This window comes from Salvelinus fontinalis, chromosome 16 (assembly GCF_029448725.1).
Source record: "Salvelinus fontinalis isolate EN_2023a chromosome 16, ASM2944872v1, whole genome shotgun sequence".
NCBI lineage: Eukaryota > Metazoa > Chordata > Actinopteri > Salmoniformes > Salmonidae > Salvelinus > Salvelinus fontinalis.
Window position 1 is genome coordinate 27,431,848 of NC_074680.1, and position 23,601 is coordinate 27,455,448.

The 23,601-nt window shown below is 43.1% G+C and overlaps 1 protein-coding gene across 2 annotated transcripts; it reads left to right on the forward strand.

The window, feature by feature from the left end:
* Positions 1-1,681: 1,681 nt before the first annotated feature.
* Positions 1,682-22,803, forward strand: LOC129812922 (solute carrier family 35 member F4-like). Of its 2 annotated transcripts, none has more exons than XM_055864907.1 (7): positions 1,682-2,177; positions 19,147-19,447; positions 19,958-20,177; positions 20,308-20,433; positions 20,546-20,738; positions 20,823-20,912; positions 22,020-22,803. In XM_055864907.1, exons 1-7 carry the CDS (start codon positions 1,955-1,957, stop codon positions 22,253-22,255), a joined length of 1,389 nt encoding a protein of 462 aa, XP_055720882.1. In that variant the 5' UTR covers positions 1,682-1,954; the 3' UTR covers positions 22,256-22,803. The 2 variants fall into 2 exon arrangements, with proteins under 2 accessions (XP_055720882.1, XP_055720883.1); XM_055864908.1 differs by lacking the exon at positions 1,682-2,177 and adding an exon at positions 13,712-14,338.
* The last annotated feature ends 798 nt before the right edge of the window (positions 22,804-23,601 follow it).

A 23,601-nucleotide genomic window follows, 5' to 3' on the forward strand; every position in this document is an offset into this window, starting at 1 on the left:
AATCAGAAAGACATTGAAATACTGCAGCTTGTGTTCTTGGATTTGGAGCTGAATAGTAAGCACTTTTTACGCAGCATCTACAAACTAGGGGATCCTGTCAAGATGAGCTCCCCTTCTTTCCAACGTCAGCCCTGGAACCTCTGGCGCTCCCTCAGCCAGCAGGAGAAAATAAATTGTTAGGGGCTTTACCTCACATTTAAAGTTATGTCCGCATATTTTAATTAAAAACGTTTTGGTTGCTTATAGTTATACTAGAGAGATGACTACTAACTCTGTAAGCTACTCTATTGTAAAGTGCATGCATTAACTATCCCTGACCTATGTTCATGTAAAATACCTTCTCCTGATGTAGGCCTAATACCCTGACAACTACCTTTGTCCTGCCACAAATCAACAACAACAATACCCCCTTTCCCTTCAATAAACTGGGTTTGCAGAATCCATTCAGTGGTCCTTGTAGGCTCTCTAGCTCTCCACACTGCACATTTGCTGTACTTTAAAGGTCCAATGCAGCCGTTTTGATCTAAATATCAAATCATTTCTGGGTAACAATTAAGTACCATACTGTGACTGTTTTGAATTGAAATGGTCAAAAAGAAACAAAAATAGCTTCTTAGCAAAGAGCAATTTCTTATTGGTAGGACTGTCTGGGAGTGGTTTGAGTGGGAAGGGAAAAACTGAAAATTAGCTGTTATTGGCAGGGAGGTTTAGCCTTCTTTCTTATTGGTCTTATCGGGTAGACAGGTTGCGTGTTCGAATCCAGTGATAGAAAGTTGTTTTTGAACCAGAGGCAGATGCTTACGCCCATCCTCCATCCCAGTCCACAGCGCTCTAGCAAAACCAAAACAATCACAGTATGGTACTTCATTCTTACCCAGAAATCATTTGATTATGAGATCAAAAAAACAACGGCTGCATTGAACCTGTAAAATACAGCGTATGTGCAGTGTGGAAAACTATTGAGCCTATAGTGAGCACTAAATGGCTTCTGCAAATACAGTTTATTGAGGGAAAAGGGGGTATTGTTGTTGTTGATTTGTGGCAGGACAAAGTTAGTTGAGGGTATTAGAGCTACATTATGAGAAGTTATTTTACGTGAACATAAGCCAGGAATAGTTAAAGAAAATATGAGAAAAATACCAGGAATTCAGCTAAAAATGACTTGAACTTAGGAAGTCTGTTCACAAAAAAAAGGAGATATGTGATCGTGTCTCAATGTAATCAAGGTATGAAATTATTGTTATTTTCAAATACAATCTAGTTTTGGGCTGAGGCTAAATGCGGTCAATTTGCAGTGTACAAATTATTAGAATTCATTTTCAGCCCCCCAAACCATTTGACCATTTAAACCCTGACGTTACCTTAACCCTAACCATAACGCCAACCTTATACCTAAACCTAACCTTAATTACAAACGAAAACATCATTTTTGTTTTCATTAATATTTATGATATAGCCCTAGTTAATTTAGACTGTGGCTGTGCAATCTAATGGAAATCTTGTAAAAGAGAGAGTTATCGAGATCCAATCTCAAATCGTCCCTTTCAGGTCCTATAGCTATGCACTTGTGGAGATCTGAGCTGATTTGATTGGTAGGCTATACGCAATATGGTTAAACTACCATGTAGGCTATTAAAGGGCACCGCATGGCGCTATTACCATATTGATTGCACCTGTCAAACACTCTCAGATTTCCAAAAGTGTTTTGGGTCCATTTGGGATCGGGCCAGAGACGAGCATACTACACATGAATTTAGATGCGATAGTGACACGGCCCGTGGTGTAAGATGTCTGTCACGCTAACCAAGTTCCAATAACCTTGCGCACAGTGTGGTGGAATGTGAAATGTGAATGTCCTTTCATAGCTGTTGATTGATGCCATTGATACTATCGTTCACATGGTGAGCGCGGAACAGCCGAATTCTTTCCTTCTGACTGCCCGTTTTGACTTACGATGATCAGTACCGATGGCGCTGAAAGTGGAGGGGACCAGCCCTGCTTTCGGCTGGAACCGTTGAACACGCACCTACCCGGCAAAGCGGGTGACAGCCACCTTCTCTTCGGGGACATGGACACCCCCTCCAAAGTGACGGCCAACGGTGTGCAAGACATTGAGGACAGAATTCTGCGGATCACTGGTTATTACGGCTATTACCCGGGTTACTCCAGTCAGAGAAGTAAGTAATGAAAACGGTATACATATTTTTTTAAACAGTCGGAAAAGAAAGTAGCCTACAGTAGCCAGCCTAAAAGTCAACTAAACGAACCCGTAAAACTAAAGGTCTTTTTTCAGACAATGGCACAGGTAGTAGTAGACTATGTATGATCCGCATATTATAGAGGGAAAAAAGAGCTTCGCTTCCCCATATTACATTCATGTTAACCATTTATGGGGGGTTGCAGGAATAGGCCTAGACATTATCTTCAGTCACAAAATGAAATACAGTGATTGATGTTAATTCTACTGGTTTCTACTGTTCTGTCAATCACTGAGTTGTGTTTAATGTCAGAAGTGGCATTTGTTTTTCATTCTAGTCAGCTTTAGCTATGTCGACTAAGAGGAAGTAATGTTTCTCCTCACATCCCTATTGACTTTTGGTCTGAGACACAAACAATCAACAGCAGACAGACAGACAGTCAGTCAGTCACAATGCAATATCGTAATGTGATGCATAGCCTCAGACATATTTATTACACACTTGATGTCTATGCAAACCATTGTGCCTGTTACCATGACTGTAGTGTTTACTTAATCATTTAACAATCTAGATGAGGAGGAGTCAACAGATGTTGAGGAGTATATTAGATGTTGGATGACTATTGAATTATTTGTTGCTGGTAAAGTTAATAGTTGGCACTCTATTAAAATAATACATATTTTTCACGTAAAACCCCACCATTGTGCATGCATTGCAGGAAACATTGGATATAATGTACTTAGTATTTCTGCCACCTCAGAGTGCTTGAAGAAGCTGCAAGCAGTATGCCTGGGCCACCCTTAATTGGATTGATCTTGATTTGCTATAAATCTATGTTTGCTGTGATGAACTCATGGTTTGAGATTAACCTAGATTTAATTATATGGGATGTTCATGGGATCTCTTTCTAGGAGCTCTGCAAAGTGGCAAAATCACCAAATACATCCCCTTTACCAATGACAGTAGGAAGAAAGAAAACCCTTTGGCACTCCACAATGCAATTACTTCCAGCAATAGATATTACGTACAGCATATAGATAATCTATATGAGATTAAGGCCAGTATTCTTCACATAAAATGTTACAGTGGTCAGAAATCCTATATACTGTAATTGGTCCATTCATTGTAGTATATGTGGGTGTAAATGTAAGGAAGATCTGATATTCTTGTTGAAGATGTCAGAGGACAAATATCAATGATTCAGTGTCCCTGAGCCTGTTGTTTTCAAACTCTGAAAAATACCCTACTGAATTGAATTTGACGTGTCACACAAGCTCGACCAGGAATACGACTTTCCCGAAGCGGATCCTCTGTTTGGACCACCACCCAGGACAATGGATCGGATCCCAGTAGGCGACCCAAAACAACGGCACCGCAGAAGGGGCAGACGGAGCGGTCTTCTGGTCAGGCTCGCTCACCGCTCCCGAGTATACTACTCGCCAATGTCCAGTCTCTTGACAACAAGGTAGATGAAATTCGAGCAAGGGTTGTCTTCCAGAGAGACATCAGAGATTGTAACATTCTCTGTTTCACGGAAACATGGCTCATTCGGGACACGTTATCAGAGTTGGTACAGCCACCCGGTTTATTCACACATCGCGCATCTACCAAGAGAATTCCCTTTGATTATAATCACAGCCGTGTATATCCCCCCCAAGCAGACACCTCGACGGCCCTGAAAGAACTTCATTGGACTCTATGTAAACTGGAAACCACATATCCTGAGGCTGCATTTATTGTAGCTGGAGATTTTAACAAGGGTAATCTGAAAACAAGGCTCACCTAATTTTATCAGCATAAATGGAATGCGTGACCCGGGCTGGCAAAATTCTGGATCATTGCTACTCTAACTTCCGCGACGCATACAAAGCTCTCCCTTGCCCTCCTTTCGGCAAATCTGACCACAACTCCATTTTGTTGCTCTTAGCCTATAGACAGAAACTAAAAGAGGAAACACCCATGCTCAGGTCTACACTGGTTCAACACTGGTCCAACCAATCTGATTCCATGCTTCAAGATAGCTTCACGTGCGATCACGTGGACTGGGATATGTTCCGGATAGCCTCAGACAACAACATTGATGAATACGCTGATTCGGTGTGCGAGTTTATTAGCAAGTGCATCGGTGATGTTGTACCCACGGTGACTATTAAAACCTTCCCCAACCAGAAACCGTGGATTGATGGCAGCATTCTCGCAAAACTGAAAGCGCGAACCACTGCTTTTAATCATGGCAAGGCGACCGGAAACATGACCGAATACAAACAGTGTAGCTATTCCCTCCGCAAGACATTCAAACAAGCTAAGCGTCAGTATAGAGACAAAGTAGAGTCGCAATTCAACGGCTCAGACACGAGACGTATGTGGCAGGGTCTACAGTCAATCACGGATTTCAAAAAGAAAACCAGCCCTGTCGCGGACATTGATGTCTTGCTCCCAGACAAACTAAACAAATTATTTGCTCGCTTTGAGGACAATGCAGTGCCACTGACACGGCCCGCTACCAAAACCTGCGGGCTCTCCTTCACTGCAGCCAATGTGAGTAAAACATTTAAACGTATTAACCCTCGCAGGGCTGCCAGCCCAGACGGCATCCCTAACCGCGTCCTCAGAGTATGCGCAGACCAGCTGACTGGTGTGTTTACGGACATATTCAAATAAATCCCTATCCCAGTCTGCTGTTCCCACATGCTTCAAGAGGGCCACCATTGTTCCTGTTCCCAAGAAAGCTAAGGTAACTGAGCTAAACGTCTATCGCCCCGTAGCACTCACTTCCATCATCATGAAGTGCTTTGAGTGACTAGTCAAGGATCATATCACCTCCACCCTACCTGACACCCTATACCCACTCCAATTTGCTTACCGCTCCAATAGGTCCACAGACGACGCAATCACACTGCACACTGCCCCAACCCATCATGACAAGAGGAGTGTAAGAATGCTGTTCATTGATTACAGCTCAGCATTTAACACCATAGTACCCTCCAAAATCGTGATTAAGCTCGAGACCCTGGGTCTCGACCCCACCCTGTGCAACTGGGTCCTGGACTTTCTGACGGGCCGCCCCCAGGTGGTGAGGGTAGGAAACAACATCTCCACCCCGCTGATCCTCAACACTGGGGCCCCACAAGGGTGCGTTCTCAGCCCTCTCCTGTACTCCCTGTTCACCCATGACTGCGTGGCCATGCACGCCTCCAACTCAATCATCAAGTTTGCAGACGACACTACAGTGGTAGGCTTGATTACCAACAACGACGAGACGGCCTACAGGGAGGAGGTGAGGGCCCTCGGAGTGTGGTTTCAGGAAATAACCTCACACTCAACGTAAACAAAACAAAGGAGATGATCGTGGACTTCAGGAAACAGCAGAGGGAGCACCCCCCTATCCACATCGACGGAACAGTAGTGGAGAAGGTGGAAGGTTTTAAGTTCCTCAGCGTACACATCACGGACAAACTGAAATTGTACGCCCAAACAGACAGCGTTGTGAAGAAGGCGCAACAGCGCCTCTTCAACCTCAGGAGGCTGAAGAAATTTGGCTTGTCACCAAAAACACTCACAAACTTTTACAGATGCACAATCGATAGCATCCTGTCGGGCTGTATCACCGCCTGGTACGGCAACTTCTCCGCCCTCAACCGTGAGGCTCTCCAGAGGGTAGTGAGGTCTGCACAACGCATCACCGGGGGCAAACTACCTGCCTTCCAGGACACCCACACCACCCGATGTCACAGGAAGGCCAAAAAGATCATCAAGGACAACAACCACCCGAGCCACTGCCTGTTCACCCCGCTATCACCCAGAAGGCGAGGTCAGTACAGGTGCATCAAAGCTGGGACCAAGAGACTGAAAAACAGCTTCTATCTCAAGGCCATCAGACTGTTAAACAGCCATCATGGAGTGGCTGCTGCCAACATACTGACTCAATCTCTAGCCACTTAAATAATACAAAATTGGATGTAATAAATGTATCACTAGTCACTTTAAACAATGCCACTTTATATAATGTTTTCCTACCCTACATTACTCATCTCATATGTATATACTGTACTCTATACCATCTACTGCATCTTTCCTATGCCGTTCGGCCATCGCTCATCCATATATTTATATATACATATTCTTGTTCATTCCTTTACACTTGTGTGTGTATAAGGTAATTGTTGTGAAATTGTTAGATTTACTTGTTAAAATATTACTGCACGGTCAGAACTAGAAGCACGAGCATTTCGCTACACTCGCATTAACATCTGCTAACCATGTGTATGTGACCAATAAACTTTTATTTTATTTTATTTGTACGCCTATGTAGATATTCCATAAAAAATCTGCAGTTTCCTGCTACAATGGTCATTTACATCATTAATAATGTCTACACTGTATTTCTGATCAATTTGATGTTATTTTAATGGACAAAATATGTGCTTTACTTTCAAAAATGACATTTCTCAGTGACCTCAAACTTTTGAATGGTAGTGTGTTTATATATATATATATATATATATATATATATATATATATATATATATATATATATATATATATATATATATATATATTAATCAGTTTTCCTCTTGTCATGTCAGATTGCATTTCTTGGAGAGCTATTTATAACTTGTCAGAAATGTCCAGATCAACTAGCCCATGTCAGCTAACGTTTTTTACCTAGGTTTCTTGGCTCATTGATTTTGTTGTAATGTTTCAGTCACTCAAATATCACAGGAATACACATTAGACATGGCAAAATGTATAGAATTGCAAGGAAATAAACTTTAAACTTGCAAAATGTTCTCTGCACCACAAGAGGAGTGTGAACAGTTTGTGTCATGAACAGTACTTGTGCGCGCGGGAGGTTCCCCAATGCTGGAAGGGGGGCCTTAGTGAAAAGGCGTGGGAACCTCTGCACTAGATGACTGATGGGGGGGTGGTTGTTTTGAAGCGCCTCCATCTTGGCATTACCCCATCATTGTAAAACATTTTGGAAGTTATGCATTTATTAATGCCATGTTTATTCTATTACATACTTTAAAATTATATTATGTGAGCTAAACTTAACGCTGCCTTAGGAAGTCTCTGCTAGTCGAAACACGTTGCAGTTGTGCGTCCTGATGTACTATGCTAACTGCTTCTATATATATTATTTTGTAAATAGTTCACTAAAGTTAATTGCAACATACTGGCTGCCTACTTGTCTTCTTTCTTGGATTACCCACCATTTAGGGGCCTACCTTCCCACTACCCTCATTTCACCTGTGAGCTAAACATAAAAATAAAAAAGACTGCTTAAAGTAACATATTTTGAAAGTCCTAATGTTACTGTCACCAGTACAACAACACAAATACATCAGAAATACTGTAGAATTCCACTCATTCCTATTGAGGAGTGCCAATTCGACTTAACGGTGGCTTCAAAGCCTCTCACTGGCCAATACATAGCATCAGCAATACAGGATTTACATGCATCATTGGTAAAAGCCCTACAAAGTAATTGGTGTAATATTTAAATTGTTTAATAAGGAATTCTGTGTGTTTGCCAATGTAGCAAACATACAAACATGGGAGGCAAATCAGGAATCTGGTTGCTTAGGATAGGTGATTAAGGCTAACTCGGCATACACTGCATCTTCTTAAAAGTGTGCTTGACCACATATTCTCAGTGTTTGTGAGACTTTAGCAACAGTATAGCACAGTATAAAACGGGTGGAGGAAATGCATATACCTGCAATACCACCCTGGATTTACCTTGAAAGTCCAGATCTCTACTCCATTAATGGATTGACTGTTAGAGGTGGGGGTTTCCATGCATTGCCCCCTCTCCTCTGGTCATTATTTTCCTTAGTTTACACCAAACAGCAGCATAGTACCTTTTCAGTACATCCAGTCCTCCAGCAGTCTCATAGTGCCCTCTTGTGGTCTATTAGGCTATCTAAACCTCAGCGTCAAGTCTCCTTCAGTCCTCCAATGAAATTACAGCTAGTAAAAGGGGAGCTGTGACTGGAAGTCTACTTAGCCTTATTACTATTGTGACTGGAAGTCTACTTAGCCTTATTATTACTGTGACTGGAAGTCTACTTAGCCTTATTACTACTGTGACTGGAAGTCTACTTAGCCTTATTACTACTGTGACTGGAAGTCTACTTAGCCTTATTACTACTGTGACTGGAAGTCTACTTAGCCTTATTACTACTGTGACTGGAAGTCTACTTAGCCTTATTACTACTGTGACTGGAAGTCTACTTAGCCTTATTACTACTGTGACTGGAAGTCTACTTAGCCTTATTACTACTGTGACTGGAAGTCTACTTAGCCTTATTACTACTGTGACTGGAAGTCTACTTAGCCTTATTACTACTGTGAATGGAAGTCTACTTAGCCTTATTACTACTGTGACTGGAAGTCTACTTAGCCTTATTACTACTGTGAATGGAAGTCTACTTAGCCTTTATTACTACTGTGAATGGAAGTCTACTTAGCCTTATTACTACTGTGAATGGAAGTCTACTTAGCCTTATTACTACTGTGAATGGAAGTCTACTTAGCCTTATTACTACTGTGAATGGAAGTCTACTTAGCCTTATTACTACTGTGAATGGAAGTCTACTTAGCCTTATTACTATTGTGACTGGAAGTCTACTTAGCCTTATTACTATTGTGACTGGAAGTCTACTTAGCCTTATTACTACTGTGACTGGAAGTCTACTTAGCCTTATTACTACTGTGACTGGAAGTCTACTTAGCCTTATTACTACTGTGACTGGAAGTCTACTTAGCCTTATTACTACTGTGAATGGAAGTCTACTTAGCCTTAAATCCCACTCTGACACCCATTATCTCCCTAGAAGAACCACTGAATATGCATAACATGGGCATATCTTTGGCATATGGTGCTCCTTATTTGCATTAGTTAACAAATACTTAAGATGACCAAAGTCATATTGGTACACAGTTAGTCACATCATACAGAAAATAACGGGTAATGCTTCTAACTACTGCTCCTAGTCTGCTACTCTCCCTTATGCCCACTAGATGTCCCCCTCTTAAAACTTGTGATTTCTTCATCAACAGATGATGGGCATTGGTTTTAATCGTCAATCTTAACTTCACAACCTCACACTATTTTGTATAGTCCTGCAATTATTTAATATGTTTAAGAACAATGTAGATGAAAATGATATGCTTTGTTATAATCATGTGGGTAGTCAGAATACTATTATACCACTGCCTACTCTAATACGTTATTTCGGGAGCTCTCTCTCCTCTCTGTCCTCTCGTCCTTTTCCTACTCATCTCTGAGACGTACTGATTAACAGAGAGATGCATAAAGACAAAGGGCTGTTTGGTGTCAGAGAGGATGGGGGAATCTGAATGACAAAGGCCCTGAATGGGGCTACAGTGTACTGGGCCAGAGCACACCGGAACAACGCCGTTGCTATGGAGGAGTGCTGAGTTTTTGGGGGGGACCTGTGCACTGGTCCAAGATGCAACAGCAGCACTGTGTTGGCCACGGATAAACCCCGGTCGGGAGTCTCTGGGGTTGTGATGAGAGGGGGAAGTGTTTGGTAGGTCTGAGGTGGAGATGTGTATCATTTGGACACAGAGTGAGAGGGCTTGTCCCAGTCCTTATGGTCATCCAATCCCAGCACTAGGACTGAGAGTCACACCAGATGTTCCATCTCACCAGCTGCTGTTGTTGCTCTACTCTACCAACCTAACATGTGGCTGAAAGCAAACATCCCACAGATGAATTAACATGTTTCAATAAGACGTTTAATAACAATGCTAGTTAGTTTAACTGTTTTGAACTCTAAGCACAGATAGGACGCATGGAAATTAATTTGCTCAGGCATTAATCATGCAAACATATTTTTTTTTTATTGTGGCACAGCGTCAGTGGGATTTAAACCTATGCTCTTCTGTTCTCTATCTATGGAATTAGTCCACTGTGCCACCAGGATGGAGCTAGCATGCCATGTTTTTTTAAATTCATTCAAAGTTGTTAATTTAAGTCTATTCAAACAGACCCCATTTCAAAGGAAACAAACACTCATTAAGATCAGGTGTGGCCAATTAGTGGGCGCTGCAACACACCTGAACACACTTAACAAGACAGAGGATAGAGAGAGTTTTGTTGATGCTGAAAGGAATGTATGTTTTTTTAAATAACATTTTTAGAACGTTCTCTGAATGTTACTAAAGTTTTCTTGTGGTTTTGATGGAAAGTTACGGAAACTTCACGTTTTCTGACAAATTTGAGAACATGACTTTAAATAGAACCACGAGGAAACCTGCAGGAGCATTATGCTGAAGTACTGAAATTCCCACAGAAGAACGCTGTTTCTTAACGTTCTCTGAACTATTTGAGAACATTCCCAATGTCAAACCAGTTGGAGAACATTCATAGAACATTTCCAAATTTTCAATTAAACGTAGTCATGTTTGAACTTCTAGGAAACGTTCTGTTAAGGTAATGAAATACCAAGAAAATAATTTATTCTTGTCAAGTTCCTTAAAAGTCCACTATGCACCTTTCAATTTTGGGGGTAATAGTTTGCCTTATTTCAGTTTATGTGAAAAAAGAAGCAAGTATAGTGTAGAGGATCATTGGACAATCTTAACCGCTGTGAAATATATTTTCCATAACCAAAAATATTGTATTTTCAGTTGTTTGAAGCAGGTGTACAAAACCGAAAGTAAAAGCAACAGAAACTGAAGTTAAGGACGGGAAGCATAGAAATAGTGCACATAGGACAGCTTCTTAGACTTGCTTTCAATGAGATTTGACAGAGCTTTTTACTCACATTTTTTTAAAATTTGGTCAGGTCGCCCCAAAAAGTTACATATTGCAGCTTTAAATGTGCTGAGAATGTTCCAAAGCCTAGCAACTATCCTGCACCATTCCCAGAAAGTTGTGGGAAGATTGTATGCAAAATAACCATAGGCCAACCACTCTCTCACCAAGCTTTAAGAAACATATGGTTCTCTGAATGTTATGTGCTAGCTGGGAAGCCAGCTCCAGACTCCACTTTTAAGGAACAGTGAAGCACAATGATCTGCCATGCTCTCTGTAGCCTTGCCAGGATTATGACTGATAAGAATTGGAGAGGAGAGACAGGAGAGCGGGAAGGGAGGTTAGAGTGACACTGATATAGTGACAGAGAGAGGCTGGAGTACACATTTCCTGGTAACTGTAATCAGGGCTACCCAATGGGAAGGTGCTGCAGCACTAGTTCACTTCACTGTTGTTCATATCTCTGGTGAAATACTGCTCACTTGAGCAATACATAACTCTCATCCCCAGCCGGCTTTGATTTTACTGGCTTGGGAGTATGCAGGGTGGGGGATATATATTACAGGGTTCTGAACCTCTGCTCTGTGACTCACCTCCTTAATGCTGTAGTATGCTATTGATGTATAGGCCGAAGTGACAGCGAGGCCCATTAGAACGTTTGATTGTGAAAACCGCTGAGAGAGGCAGGATGACCGGGAGATATTGCACTGTGAGATGGAAACTCCTGACCACACTCACATGGGTCATGAGTATGCTCTGTGCTCACACCTCTGCTGGGGCATACTAGGATACCTACAGCTGGTGTTTCTCCTCCCCTGTGAAGGATGAGCTTAATAAAACAGTTAAGCAGTGGGCACTCTCCTCAATCAAAAACAATAACATGAACAGGGAGTAAAACATTTTAATTTCTGATACCCTGTTTTTCCCTATGATAATACTATGATAATACTATGATAATACTTTGCAGCTACAGTTTTTGTATCTGGTCCCTGCTCTCTCCAGCCCCCCTTTCTGTGGGCATGACATAGCACCATGAAGTGGGCTGAATGTGGGGGTGTTGGAGAGAGGATGTGCAGCCAGACTCGCTTCTCCTTCTCATCTAGACTCTGGGAGCTTGTACTGCAGCAGATCTCCCTGTCGTGAGGTGTATTGAGGCAGCCTGGTCTCATAGACTAGACGTAACATGGTAGGTAAATCCGGGACACTCAAATGAGTATGATGTTACGCTTGGTATTAGCACATGAGACAGAAGGTTATTTAAGGCAAAAACAAAAGTAGGAATTTGTAACACATCATACGTTTTGCAGATTCGTAACATATTGTATGAATTACAATAGAGCCCCTCAGTGTGTCACAGTTTCTGTGTTATTTGATTGTTGTTTCCTTAGCTTACCGCTGGAGGGCACCCTTACACTATTTTCTAGTTTCCAGGTTACCCTGATTATTACTTATTGGATTGACCTGTGTTTAATTACCCTCTCTGGTCACCTGGTTGCATTGTTATTTAGGTTCCTCAGTTGGCCTGTATCTTTGCTTAGGTCTCATGTTTTATTAGTATGCTCTTGTGCGGTTGCGTTGTTTCTGTTAAGACGCCAAGTAAAAGTTCTGGATTTACCCTTACCTCTGCTTGCTGTGTTTCTCTGTGCCTGGGTTCGAGTTCATACTAGCATTATTGTTACATAGTGGAGGTGTCACAATACCCATAAAACCTAGCGGTCAAACATGGGAAATGATTCCAATGGTTTTCCCACCATACATGTTTTCCCATTGGGGATTTTAGAAATACTTCAAATAAGGGCTGTGTTTTGTGTAGGCTTACCCTGGCGTGATGTTTTGATAACCATGTAAATCTCTCTAAGACAAGGTGAATTTTATCAATATATTCAGTTAATTTTTTATTGTTTTGTAAAAATGCTAATTAGCATCAAAGTAGACATCTTCCAAGGCTATAAATCTATAAATTCCTGCACGTCCTCTCTATCTGACACCTTTGCTAACAGGTATTGTGTCAATTTAAAACGTGCACAATTTAGCCAATTTATTCATTGCTACATTTAGCTAACATTAGATAGTTAATCCAAAGATTCTTACCTTTGCCAAATCGAGGCAGTCTTGTCTAGATCATCATTGCATTTTGTAGTTCTTTATGATAGACACATTAGCAGCCAATTAGCATTTCATTTTTGGGGGGTAAATACAGTTGAATATATTGATAAAAGTCACCTTGGCCTAGAGAGATTAATACGGTTACCAATATGTCCTGCCAGTGTAATGGAACACAGCCTACATGGAACACACCCCACATTTTAAGTGTTTCTAAAAAATTCCTATGGGAAAAATGAATGGTGGAAAAATGATTGGAACCATTTCCCTGTTTAACCGCTAGGTTTTATGGGTATTATGAATCCCACTGTGGTACTCTATTCGTAACATATCATATGAAATGGATGATGGGCGTCCACAAATTAATACATAACATACGAAACATAACACATCATACTAATTGGAGTTTTACTATCTTATGCCTACCCCAGGTTGAGTGAGTCCAGGTTGAGTGAGGAATTAGGGGTGGTTGGGGGACTTAGGTAAGTCCTTTCCCATTCTCAGTTAAAGTAATTTGTGTTAGTGGCACAAACAACAGGACAGGACCTCTATAAATAATCTAAGACTGAAGGAGTAGTGAAGTAGGAGAGAAGTGCCAGCAGAGGAGCGAGAGAGAGAGAAAGAGAAGGGGGGACGCTTGGTTACCTTCCAAACAAAGCATCTGATTTGCACAGCAAAACGAAGAGGAGGGGAAAGCAACGGAGGAGGAATGAAAGGAAAGAGATGAAGGGAGTGATTGCACAGTGCCACACACTTGAGTCTACCTTGAAGACGGAGTAGCGTTGGATCACGGCATGACAGCTCAACAGTAGTCTCCACTCCACAGCACTTCTAATGAGCTCCACCACTGTCCAGAGAGAAAGACACTATCTAAGTAAGAAACCGTGAGGGAGTCAGCTCAACTGATTGAAAAGGACGGAGCAACAGTGAGGGAGTCAGCTTAACTGATTGTGAAGGAGGGAGGAACTAAAGAAGAAGATAGAAGATGAACATCAATAGACATTTAGAAAGAAGAAGCGGATAGAGAGCTAAAGCACGCTGCCTGTGGATGAGCCAGGAGCCCGGGGATGCAGAGGGATTGCAGGAGGAGCGTAGCAGCAGCAGCCTAGCCAGGCGGACAGACAACATACACACATCTCAGAGAGGGACTGTTGGCTTGGCCCCTAGTGGAAGATGAAGAAGCATTCAGCCAGAGTGGCTCCTCTCAGCTCCTACAGCTCCCAGGTCCTCACCTGCTCCATCTCCGAAGGTAAAATCTCCTGACTGGAGGTAGGGGACAGGGAAAAAGGGATGGAGTCTCACCCTAGGTGCCATGTCTGGGACATGTGTGTGTACGTTTGTGTTTGCGTATGTGTGTGTGTCTAAGATGGGCAGCATTGGAAACTCATCAAACCCTTCTATAAGAGCAGAGATATGCGTGATGATTACCATATATTTGTGCATTATTAATGCCTATAGCTAAACGACTCTGGCAGTTTTGCTGTTTTTACATATTAATACTTGTGTAGTAGGGCTTGGTGTTAAGTGGTCATTACATGGCTCATTAAATCAACCCCAAAGGGCAGAGTATGAGCGAGAGAGAAAGAGAAAGAAAAAGAGAGGGAGGAAGGGAAGGAGGGAAGGAGAGTTAAGGTAGCTGAAACAAATTAGGATGTGTCCAGTCCTAGTATAATTGTGTGCTCTGGGATTTCTTTGATGAAGTAAAGAGCACATGATGTGCCCTCCACAGAATAGTGCATACTGGGCTTCTTGTTAAGTCTATTAAATGTCACAATGGCATGAACATTATATAAACAATGTAAATGATGTAAACAATATAAAGTTATCAAGTAGACTATTATCTTGTAATTATTCAAAATCATACACAATCAGATTAATGATTATATTACCAATCAACTGTTAGGATTATTTCAATATTTTCACTTGAATGACAATGTATTACAGAACTATGAGAAACTTCCATGCCTTTGCTCTTCCCCATTCTTTGGGAGGGGATACAGAACTTATCGACAGGGACTGTGATATCACAGCGTGTGTTTAGTTGTCATTTGTGCCACACAATTGATATTGACAACCCAAACAGGCTGACGGCTTGGCTGTTCTCACATCTGTTCCTTCTTGCTTACCTGTCTTGTATGTGATTAGTTTTAGACAAACCCATTTAGATCGGGACATGGGTACCACATCCTTTAAATGGTACAGCCCTCTCCACAGCCATACACTGTTTCTACGGATTTGAGTTCCATACCATCCATTGCCTTTGTGTCTATTTTGCAGAGATGAACAAAAGACACACTTAATCAATTAATCCATGTCTTTTCGTCTCTCCTGGGATGGAATAAATAAATGCACTGCTTGACTCCTGTATACCACTGCATGCCATCTAGGAACATCAGTGTTTGCATTTCTCACCTTTGCTTATGAGTCAACTCAAAACATAGCTTTGGGCTTCATACAGTAAATAACAGGATGTATAGGTAGCTAGGTAAACACCTACTAAACAGCATTGGTTAGAGATATTCCTGTCCTTTGCAATACCTTAGCCAAATGATGCTGTCAAGTGACTACAGCTTGTGTGATACTGTAGGTTTCCTTTGTAGTTTTTGCTAAGCTATTCTTTGCTGTGCCATACCATATTGTTTATTACAGGAGCTCACATGTAGTCAATACTTCAGCATTAATGAGGTGGAATGTGGAATTATAGTTTTGTTTTAATATTCGCATCCTGGCAAAGGATCAAAGTGTGGTGCTTTTCCCTGGGGAAACAGGATGCTAGCAAGCCTACAATGTGTTGCTCTCCGCACCTAGCACCCATTACAGTACTGTACAGGGAATTATGTCCTCTCAGAATGGGCAAGATTTTTGAGTGGTCAATGAACCTCCGAGAGAGGAGGACAAAGAAATGTAGCTCAGCATTAATCTACATCCAGACTCGCTCATAAAAATTATGTTACTTCTGGTTTTAAATCATGCAGTTCTTGATCGTCTCCCAAACTCCCCTTAAGGTCTAGCTGTCTGTCCCCATCTTGAACAAAGTGAGATAAAACCTTTAAGAGAAAACATGTAATCAATCTTTAGTTTTAAGGCATAAAACTCTATAAAAGATTTAAGTCCAAGTGCCAAGTCGTACATTTCCTGGATATATTGGAGGGGACATTTTCATCCAAAAGTAAAACTCTGCAATATTAAACTTTGCACTGTACGCCAAGATCCCAAGCCAAATTGACAGAGTTCCAATTGCCAGTGAAAGTTAGCTACTGTATCTAATTGGGTGGCAGTTAGAGCATTGAGCCAGTAATCAAAAGGTTTCTAGTTTGAATCCCGAGCTGACTAGGTAATCATGGCTGATCCAATGCTGTGACCCCACTCAGGGGGAGTGGGATATGCAAAAAACACATTTCCATTTCACCACACACTTGTTAAGGTTACACATTTGTACATGTGTGAAACAGGACAAATATAAGCACACCTATTTGACATTTTGAATTGTCACAGTAACCACAGTAACCACAGTAACCAAAGTAGAGCAGAGATACAGTTTCCCTTTCGAAATGATCCTTTAAAAAATAAGTCAAACAGCACTGACTGGAACTGATTTTAATGCACTGTCTGTCTTCATCATCAGCATTGTCCAGCATTGTCTGTTTGTCCAGCATTGTCTGTTTGTCCAGTGTAACGGATGTGAAATGGCTAGCTAGTTAGCGGTGGTGCGCGCTAATAGTCTTTCAATCGGTGACGTCACTTGCTCTGAGACCTTGAAGTAGTGGTTCCCCTTGCTCTGCAAGGGCCGCAGCTTTTGTGGAGCGATGGGTAACAAGGCTTCGTGGGTGACTGTTGTTGATGTGTGCAGAGGGTCCCTGGTTCGCCCCCGGGTCGGGGCGAGGGGACGGACTAAAGTTAAACTGTTACACCAGCATTGTCTGTTCGTGTCTCTGGAAAGGCACTCTTTGGATAGATGCAATGCTCAACTAATATTATGTAGCAACTGTAGGTGTATGATTGCTGTTGAATAATGGTGTTACTGTTTGGTTTTGTCATCAGGAAGTTTCTGTAGGAGTGGATACTGACTAGCAGCATTATTGTAACTTAGGGTCAGACAGCATAAAGTGTCTTGGGTTTCAAGGACATCATCGTTCTGGATGTGCTGCCCGACGTCTTTCTTCCTACTTCTAAGCCTTTAAAGTCTAACAGAACCCAGCACACACACTCTTAAGCATCTATGACATGTTAAGCCAGCAATTAATGTTACCCATGAAAGAGTTTCATCTCATGCATATTCCATTTCATTACACTCTGCTTTCTGTTTTAGAGAACCTAAAGGGAAGAGTCACGGTATAAATCGTAGTGGCACATTTATAGTCTTGATTGGATTTTTGGGGGGACGGGGGACGGAAGACTGCTCTGAACCAACAGTTTTCTCTCTGGGAGCAGAGGGTCGATACCTAGTGGTGCACATAGGGGTTTTATTGGATTACTTAGAGGCACTGATTGTACTCATCTTGTTTCGAGCATTGCTAATGGCCCTCCTCAAAGCTCCAAGTAAGAGGAGCGAGAGAGCCTGCTGCTTCCTGCTGTACTGTAATGTAATGTCTATAGCCATGGTGGAAATGGCTGGGCTGAACCCATAGTGCTGAACCAGCAGGCTGAGCTTGAGCAGCAAACACCCAGCACATGTCTATTTTATTCCTGCCTTGGTATAGGTTGATCATGCTGTGGAGGCCTAGATAACGGATCCTGGATCTCCGGAAACAGCCTCACATCATCTCAGTGACACACACATAAAACACACATGCGTGCACACACCATTCACACCCACAATCCATTAAGGCAATGCACCAACCAACATTATTCTGCTTTGACTGCAAAATGACTGCTGCAAGGAATAACATTCAATATAAGTCCTTACATTTCTGTTCTCGATTCCTGGTTCTCTGTAGTAGTGGGTTTGATGTGTGTGCTCACAGTTAGCTTTACGGTTCTCCTTGCTCCCAGTCTCCCTGCGCACAGTGCACCAGTCCAAAAACCACCCAGTCTGCGCTGAAGCCACTGAATGCAGAAGTGCACACTCAGAGCTTTGCTAATCTATTCTCTTTACAGTCGCAAGCAAAAAAAAAGGCAGATCTGCTAAACTTTCAACAATGTTTTCTTGCGCTTGTAAAGATGTCAGCAGTCTGCCATAGTGGCCCATGCTATGTCCACGAGAGAGTCCTAGTGGAACATCTTGCTCAGTGCTCTAAAAGGAATTTTGAAAAATCTTATTCTACAATAGCCAGACCTCTGAACTATCAATCCTGTAGTTTCTTTAGAGCACAATAGAAAGAATGGTAAGAAACAGGAGGCTGCCACAATTGACAAGGTTGTCATGTCTTTCTAGAGACGGATGCCACGGGATTGGGCGGACACGTACATAATGTGGATCCTTTCTGGGGGTTATGTTTCTGTGCATGTCTGAATACATGTCTATGTTAGGACCGTATCCCCTGTGTTGTATAATGACTCAATGGTGCTATTCCTGACATGGGCAACCAGCATCCAGAGTGCTAAGAACACATTATTTGACCAAAGCTTTGCCTTAGTGCCTTTACAGCAGGTCATTCAAACTGGAGGACTGACTCACTAAGGACGAATTATCAATACTTGTTTACATATCTCAGTGAGGCAGCCAGGATAGCGTCATAGAATGGAGCTTGGAACCCATTGGTCTTTATGGAACAATCCACTCTAATTGTCTTTGTGAAAGCTGTTCCACATCAGCTTTATTTTCAAGTGCTATGTGTTTTATTGTGGAAATGGAACATTCAAATTGACCTGTTGCTATCAACCACACACTGGAAAAACAAATACTGAAAACACATGCTTATGGCTCTTTGTCCAGAGTGTCGCTGTCCACTGTGCTGAATGGGGTGCCACTGTCCATGGTGCTGAAGCGAATGACACTGTCCATGGTGCTGAAGCGCCTTCTATTCAGCCACACCTACACCAATGCCTCTTGTGATGCAACAAGCCTACAGTACATATCCCTCCATACTTTAACTACGGATATGTTTACCCCCACAGGAGAGGAGGGTTCTGAGTCTCATGCGGACACACCAGGCAGTGAGGCCAGTGAAGAAGGGACATCGTACCAGACGTGTGCTAACACAGTGCTGAAGGTGCTGGGGGGCCTCCTATTGGTCCTATGTGTCTCCTCCTCTTGGGTGGGCACCACTCAGCTGGTCCAGCTCACCTTCAAGACCTTCTCCTGCCCCTTCTTCATCTCCTGGTTCAGCACCAACTGGACCATCCTCCTCTTCCCTCTCTACTACGGAGGCCATGTGGTCACCACCCGGGACAAGCAGACGCCTATACAGAGATTCAGGTGATTGATCATGACAGTGGGGAAGGGCTTATAGAAGGTTGCACAGGCTAGGTACTGTAGCTCCTTGAGAAACCATAGACTCCATAGGCTATAATTCCAGGGTATTGAATCAGTTGTGACACCCAGAAGTGTTTATGGGAGCTGCAGTAGTTATCAGATTTGTAAAATGCTTTCTGTTCAGTATTCAGGGGGTTTGATCTCCTCCAGTGCCGTGAGACGTTGTTTATATGACACACCCCTCTAATTACCATTGGCACAGGCGTGTGAAAGGGGATATTAACCGCAACCATGAGAAATGGCCAGTGTAATAATGTCAATGAAGCATTGCCTCTCAGCCAGAAGAACGGTTTTGACTTCCATCCAAAGTTTTGAAATTCCCACTCTCACATTTCCTCATGGGTATAGGACTAATCCCTTTGATAAGTTCTCTTACCAACAACACATTTGAGAAGTAAATAACCTCTTCCTTTTCTCTATCCACTATTTCCTCTCTATAATTCTATTCGTCAGAGAGTGCAGCAGGCTTTTTGGGGAGAATGGGATGACCCTCAAGCTGTTCCTGAAGAGGACAGTTCCCTTCTCCATCCTGTGGACCCTGACTAACTACCTGTACCTGCTGGCCCTGAGAAAGCTGACCGCCACTGATGTCTCAGCCCTCTACTGCTGCCACAAGGCCTTCGTCTTCCTACTGTCCTGGATCGTCCTGAAGGACCGCTTCATGGGTGTACGGGTCAGTACTCTACCACTACTATTACTTCATTGGACTTGGTCACACAGCTATCCAATGAATCATACAGGGGAGGGGAGGTAGGCACAATTATTAATGTTGATTGGTTTACTTCCCTCATTCGTACCTGCAGATTGTGGCAGCCATAATGGCAATCACAGGCATCGTCATGATGGCTTACGCAGATGGTTTCCATGGGGACTCCATTATAGGCGTGGCCTTGGCTGTAGGCTCCGCGTCCACATCGGCTCTCTACAAGGTTAGTTTACTAAGCAGGTGCCTGTTAATACTGAAATAATTAGTATTCTTAATTAGTTTTACATAGAGTTCCATCAGTATAACATATCTAGACATTGTTTCCTCTGCTGCAGGTACTGTTTAAGATGTTCCTGGGCAGTGCCAACCTGGGTGAGGTGGCTCACTTCCTCTCCACCATGGGTGTCTTCAATCTCATCTTCATCTCCTTCATCCCCCTCGTCCTCTACTTCACCAAAGTGGAGCACTGGGGCTCTCTGTCCTCGCTGCCATGGGGATACCTGTGTGGCATGGCTGGGCTCTGGCTGGGTGAGTGGAAACACACACAAACACACACACTATTTGATCTTACTAGAAACAATATTTGTGTTAACATTGTCATTTCTCTTCCAGTGTTCAATATCCTGGTTAATGTTGGTGTGGTGCTTACCTACCCCATCCTCATCTCTATAGGGACATTGCTCAGTGTGCCCGGCAATGCAGGTAAGTGTCTGTGCGTGCGTGCGTGTGTGGGTGTGCGTATCTCTGAAATATGTGTAAAGGCCTCTTTATTCTAATGCATGCAGATGTAACAGTATAACTTTATGGCGTCCCCTCGCCCCGACCCGGGCACGAATCAGGGACCTTCTGCACACATCAACAACGGTCACCCACGAAGCGTCGTTACCCATCGCTCCACAAAAGCCGCGGCCCTTGCAGAACAAGGGGAAACCCTACTTCAAGTCTCAGAGCAAGTGACGTAACCGATTGAAACGCTATTAGCGCGTACCTGCTAACTAGCTAGCCATTTCGCATCCGTTACACTCACCCCCCTTTCGACCTCCTCCTTTTCTGCAGCAACCAGTGATCCGGGTCACGGCACCAATGTAACAGTATAACTTTATGGCGTCCCCTCGCCCCGACACTAACCAGGGACCTTCTGCACACATCAACAACGGTCACCCACGAAGCGTCGTTATCCATCGCTCCACAAAAGCCGCGGCACTTGCAGAGCAAGGGGAAACCCTACTTCAAGTCTCAGAGCAAGTGACATAACCGATTGAAATGCTATTAGCGCGTACCCGCTAACTAGCTAGCCATTTCACATCCGTTACACAGAGGTATTGTATTCAGACGTCAGCACTTGAGGCCCCGGCAACAAACAGATTACACAGCAGGTCTCACTCTCTCACCTCGGAAACCCAATCATCATTGTGCCTTCAGACGCAGCAACTATCCGTCACAAAGGGAGGATCAGGTTGCTAAGGCGACACTAAATGCCCACAGTTATTTTCCTTACCCACAGTGGCCTGTATGAAGGTCAGTGGGTTACTACAGCTTGGCGCGGTGCAGGGGTGTAGACCTTTAGAGCAGAGAGGACATAGTGGCCCACTTGTGCTGATTGTAAGCTGCATTGTTAAGCTACATACTGTATATCCCCCCTGCAGTTCAGTTCATCCCCCCACTTTTGTCCTGCGGTTTCTTTTACTTTATGTAATTAATCAGAACATCTCTCTCTGTCTTTCTCCCTCTCTCTTCTATTACCTCACTACTGCTTAATTAATCAAAACATCTCTCTCTCGCGCCATACCTCCCTCCCTCCCTCCGTAGTGGTAGATGTGTTGAAACATGAGGTGATCTTCAGTGTGGTGCGTCTGGCTGCCACCTGCATCATCTGCCTTGGCTTCCTGCTGCTGCTGCTTCCTGAGGAGTGGGACTCCGTCACGCTGCGCTTCCTCGCCGCATTCAAGAAGTCTGAGGAGCATGGAGAGGAGCTGACTGATTCCAGCATCCACACACGCAGCCGCAGCCAAGCCAATGGCGCCGTCTCAATCCCTATGGCATGACCCCCGACCCTGTCAGCTCCCATGATCCTCCAATGCCCCGTCCCATCACCAACCCCTATCCTCGCACGGTTCTACATGTCCCATCCGGGAAGCGTGGCGGGATGACTCCTGTGCTGACTACAGACCAGGAAGTCCAAAATCAGGAGAACAGGAAGTGTTTCTATGGCTGAGAGAAACTGTTGTGGAGTTGAATCTCCTCTGTCACTTTCCCCAGGAACTAATGGGGAGTTAAAAGAGAACCTTACTGCTGATTTTGCTGAGCGTAAAGTTGGAAAGTCTTGAACTCCTTGCCACACCCAGTCTTGCCCCTAGACCACATAAGCCCAACCTTGAACCTGCTCCATGGACTGTATTCTGTGAATATAAATATTGACAGGGCCAGTTTGGCTCAATCTTATGTGCATTTATTGAATTTACTCAGAGGTGTATCAATAGAGTATTTTCATTTGACTTCTTATATAGTATTATATACAGGAATGGGTTGGGAAGCATATGCTTAACATACAGGCTCTTTGTCTTTTTTAATAAAAGTAAAATAAAGACCAATAGCTTCTTGATCAGATCGTCTTATAAACACATTCACAACCTTTAAAAACATGCTATGTTCAAGACAGGAAAATTATTGAGATGGCTGTAAATGGATATTTCAGTTATCAATAGCCACGGAAGTGGACCAGGTTCACATTCGACAAAGCAGAGCTTCTGAGGTCTCTCTCCATAAAGCCAGGGCCTTCATATCATCCTATTACATCAACTCTGCATAGGCCACGTACGTGGCACACAGACAGCAGGTTCATATTTATATGTATAACTAACTGCTCAGTAGATCTGCTCACACATGTCACTACCATGTCTTCTGACCTGATTCGTCTTAGTTCCAAACATTTCCAGCAGCATGGAGTGTGATTCATCTCTCGACTCCCCCTGCTCACTTACACAGAGATCTCTGGAAAATTGGTGATGAAGGCTTTTATGGCCCAGCAGCAGCCTAGCACTGATTCATCTGCAGGTAGCACACAGCTCCTCAGCCAGTCCGTGACAGCTACCAGGCAAAACAGCCTTTCAGTGGGATAGAAATAGAATGAAACCAAAATGAAAGATGGAATAACTAAATTCATTTCAGGGCACTTGAATGACTTTATTCCTGGAGACGAAGTGGAGTGTGTTTGTTGGAAGTAATCTGTTCTCCTCTGAGGCTGTGAGACAGAGCTCAGTCCCCAGTCAGTGCTGTGATGACTGGTGTGCTGTCAATGACCTCTAATGAAGCATTTGCTGAACTGACAGATTCAGACACTGACTGTTGTGGATGCTGCCCCATTAAACCAAATGAGCGAGAAAAGAGGAGG

What these genes read in the sequence shown, in the direction of transcription:
- LOC129812922 (XM_055864907.1), top strand. Translation starts at nt 1,955, where the DNA reads ATGATCAGTACCGATGGCGCTGAAAGTGGAGGGGACCAGCCCTGCTTT. An exon ending in ACGCCTATACAGAGATTCAG is followed by an intron (nt 19,448 to 19,957) that starts GTGATTGATCAT and finishes TCTATTCGTCAG; the next exon opens with AGAGTGCAGCAGGCTTTTTG. An exon ending in ACCGCTTCATGGGTGTACGG is followed by an intron (nt 20,178 to 20,307) that starts GTCAGTACTCTA and finishes TCGTACCTGCAG; the next exon opens with ATTGTGGCAGCCATAATGGC.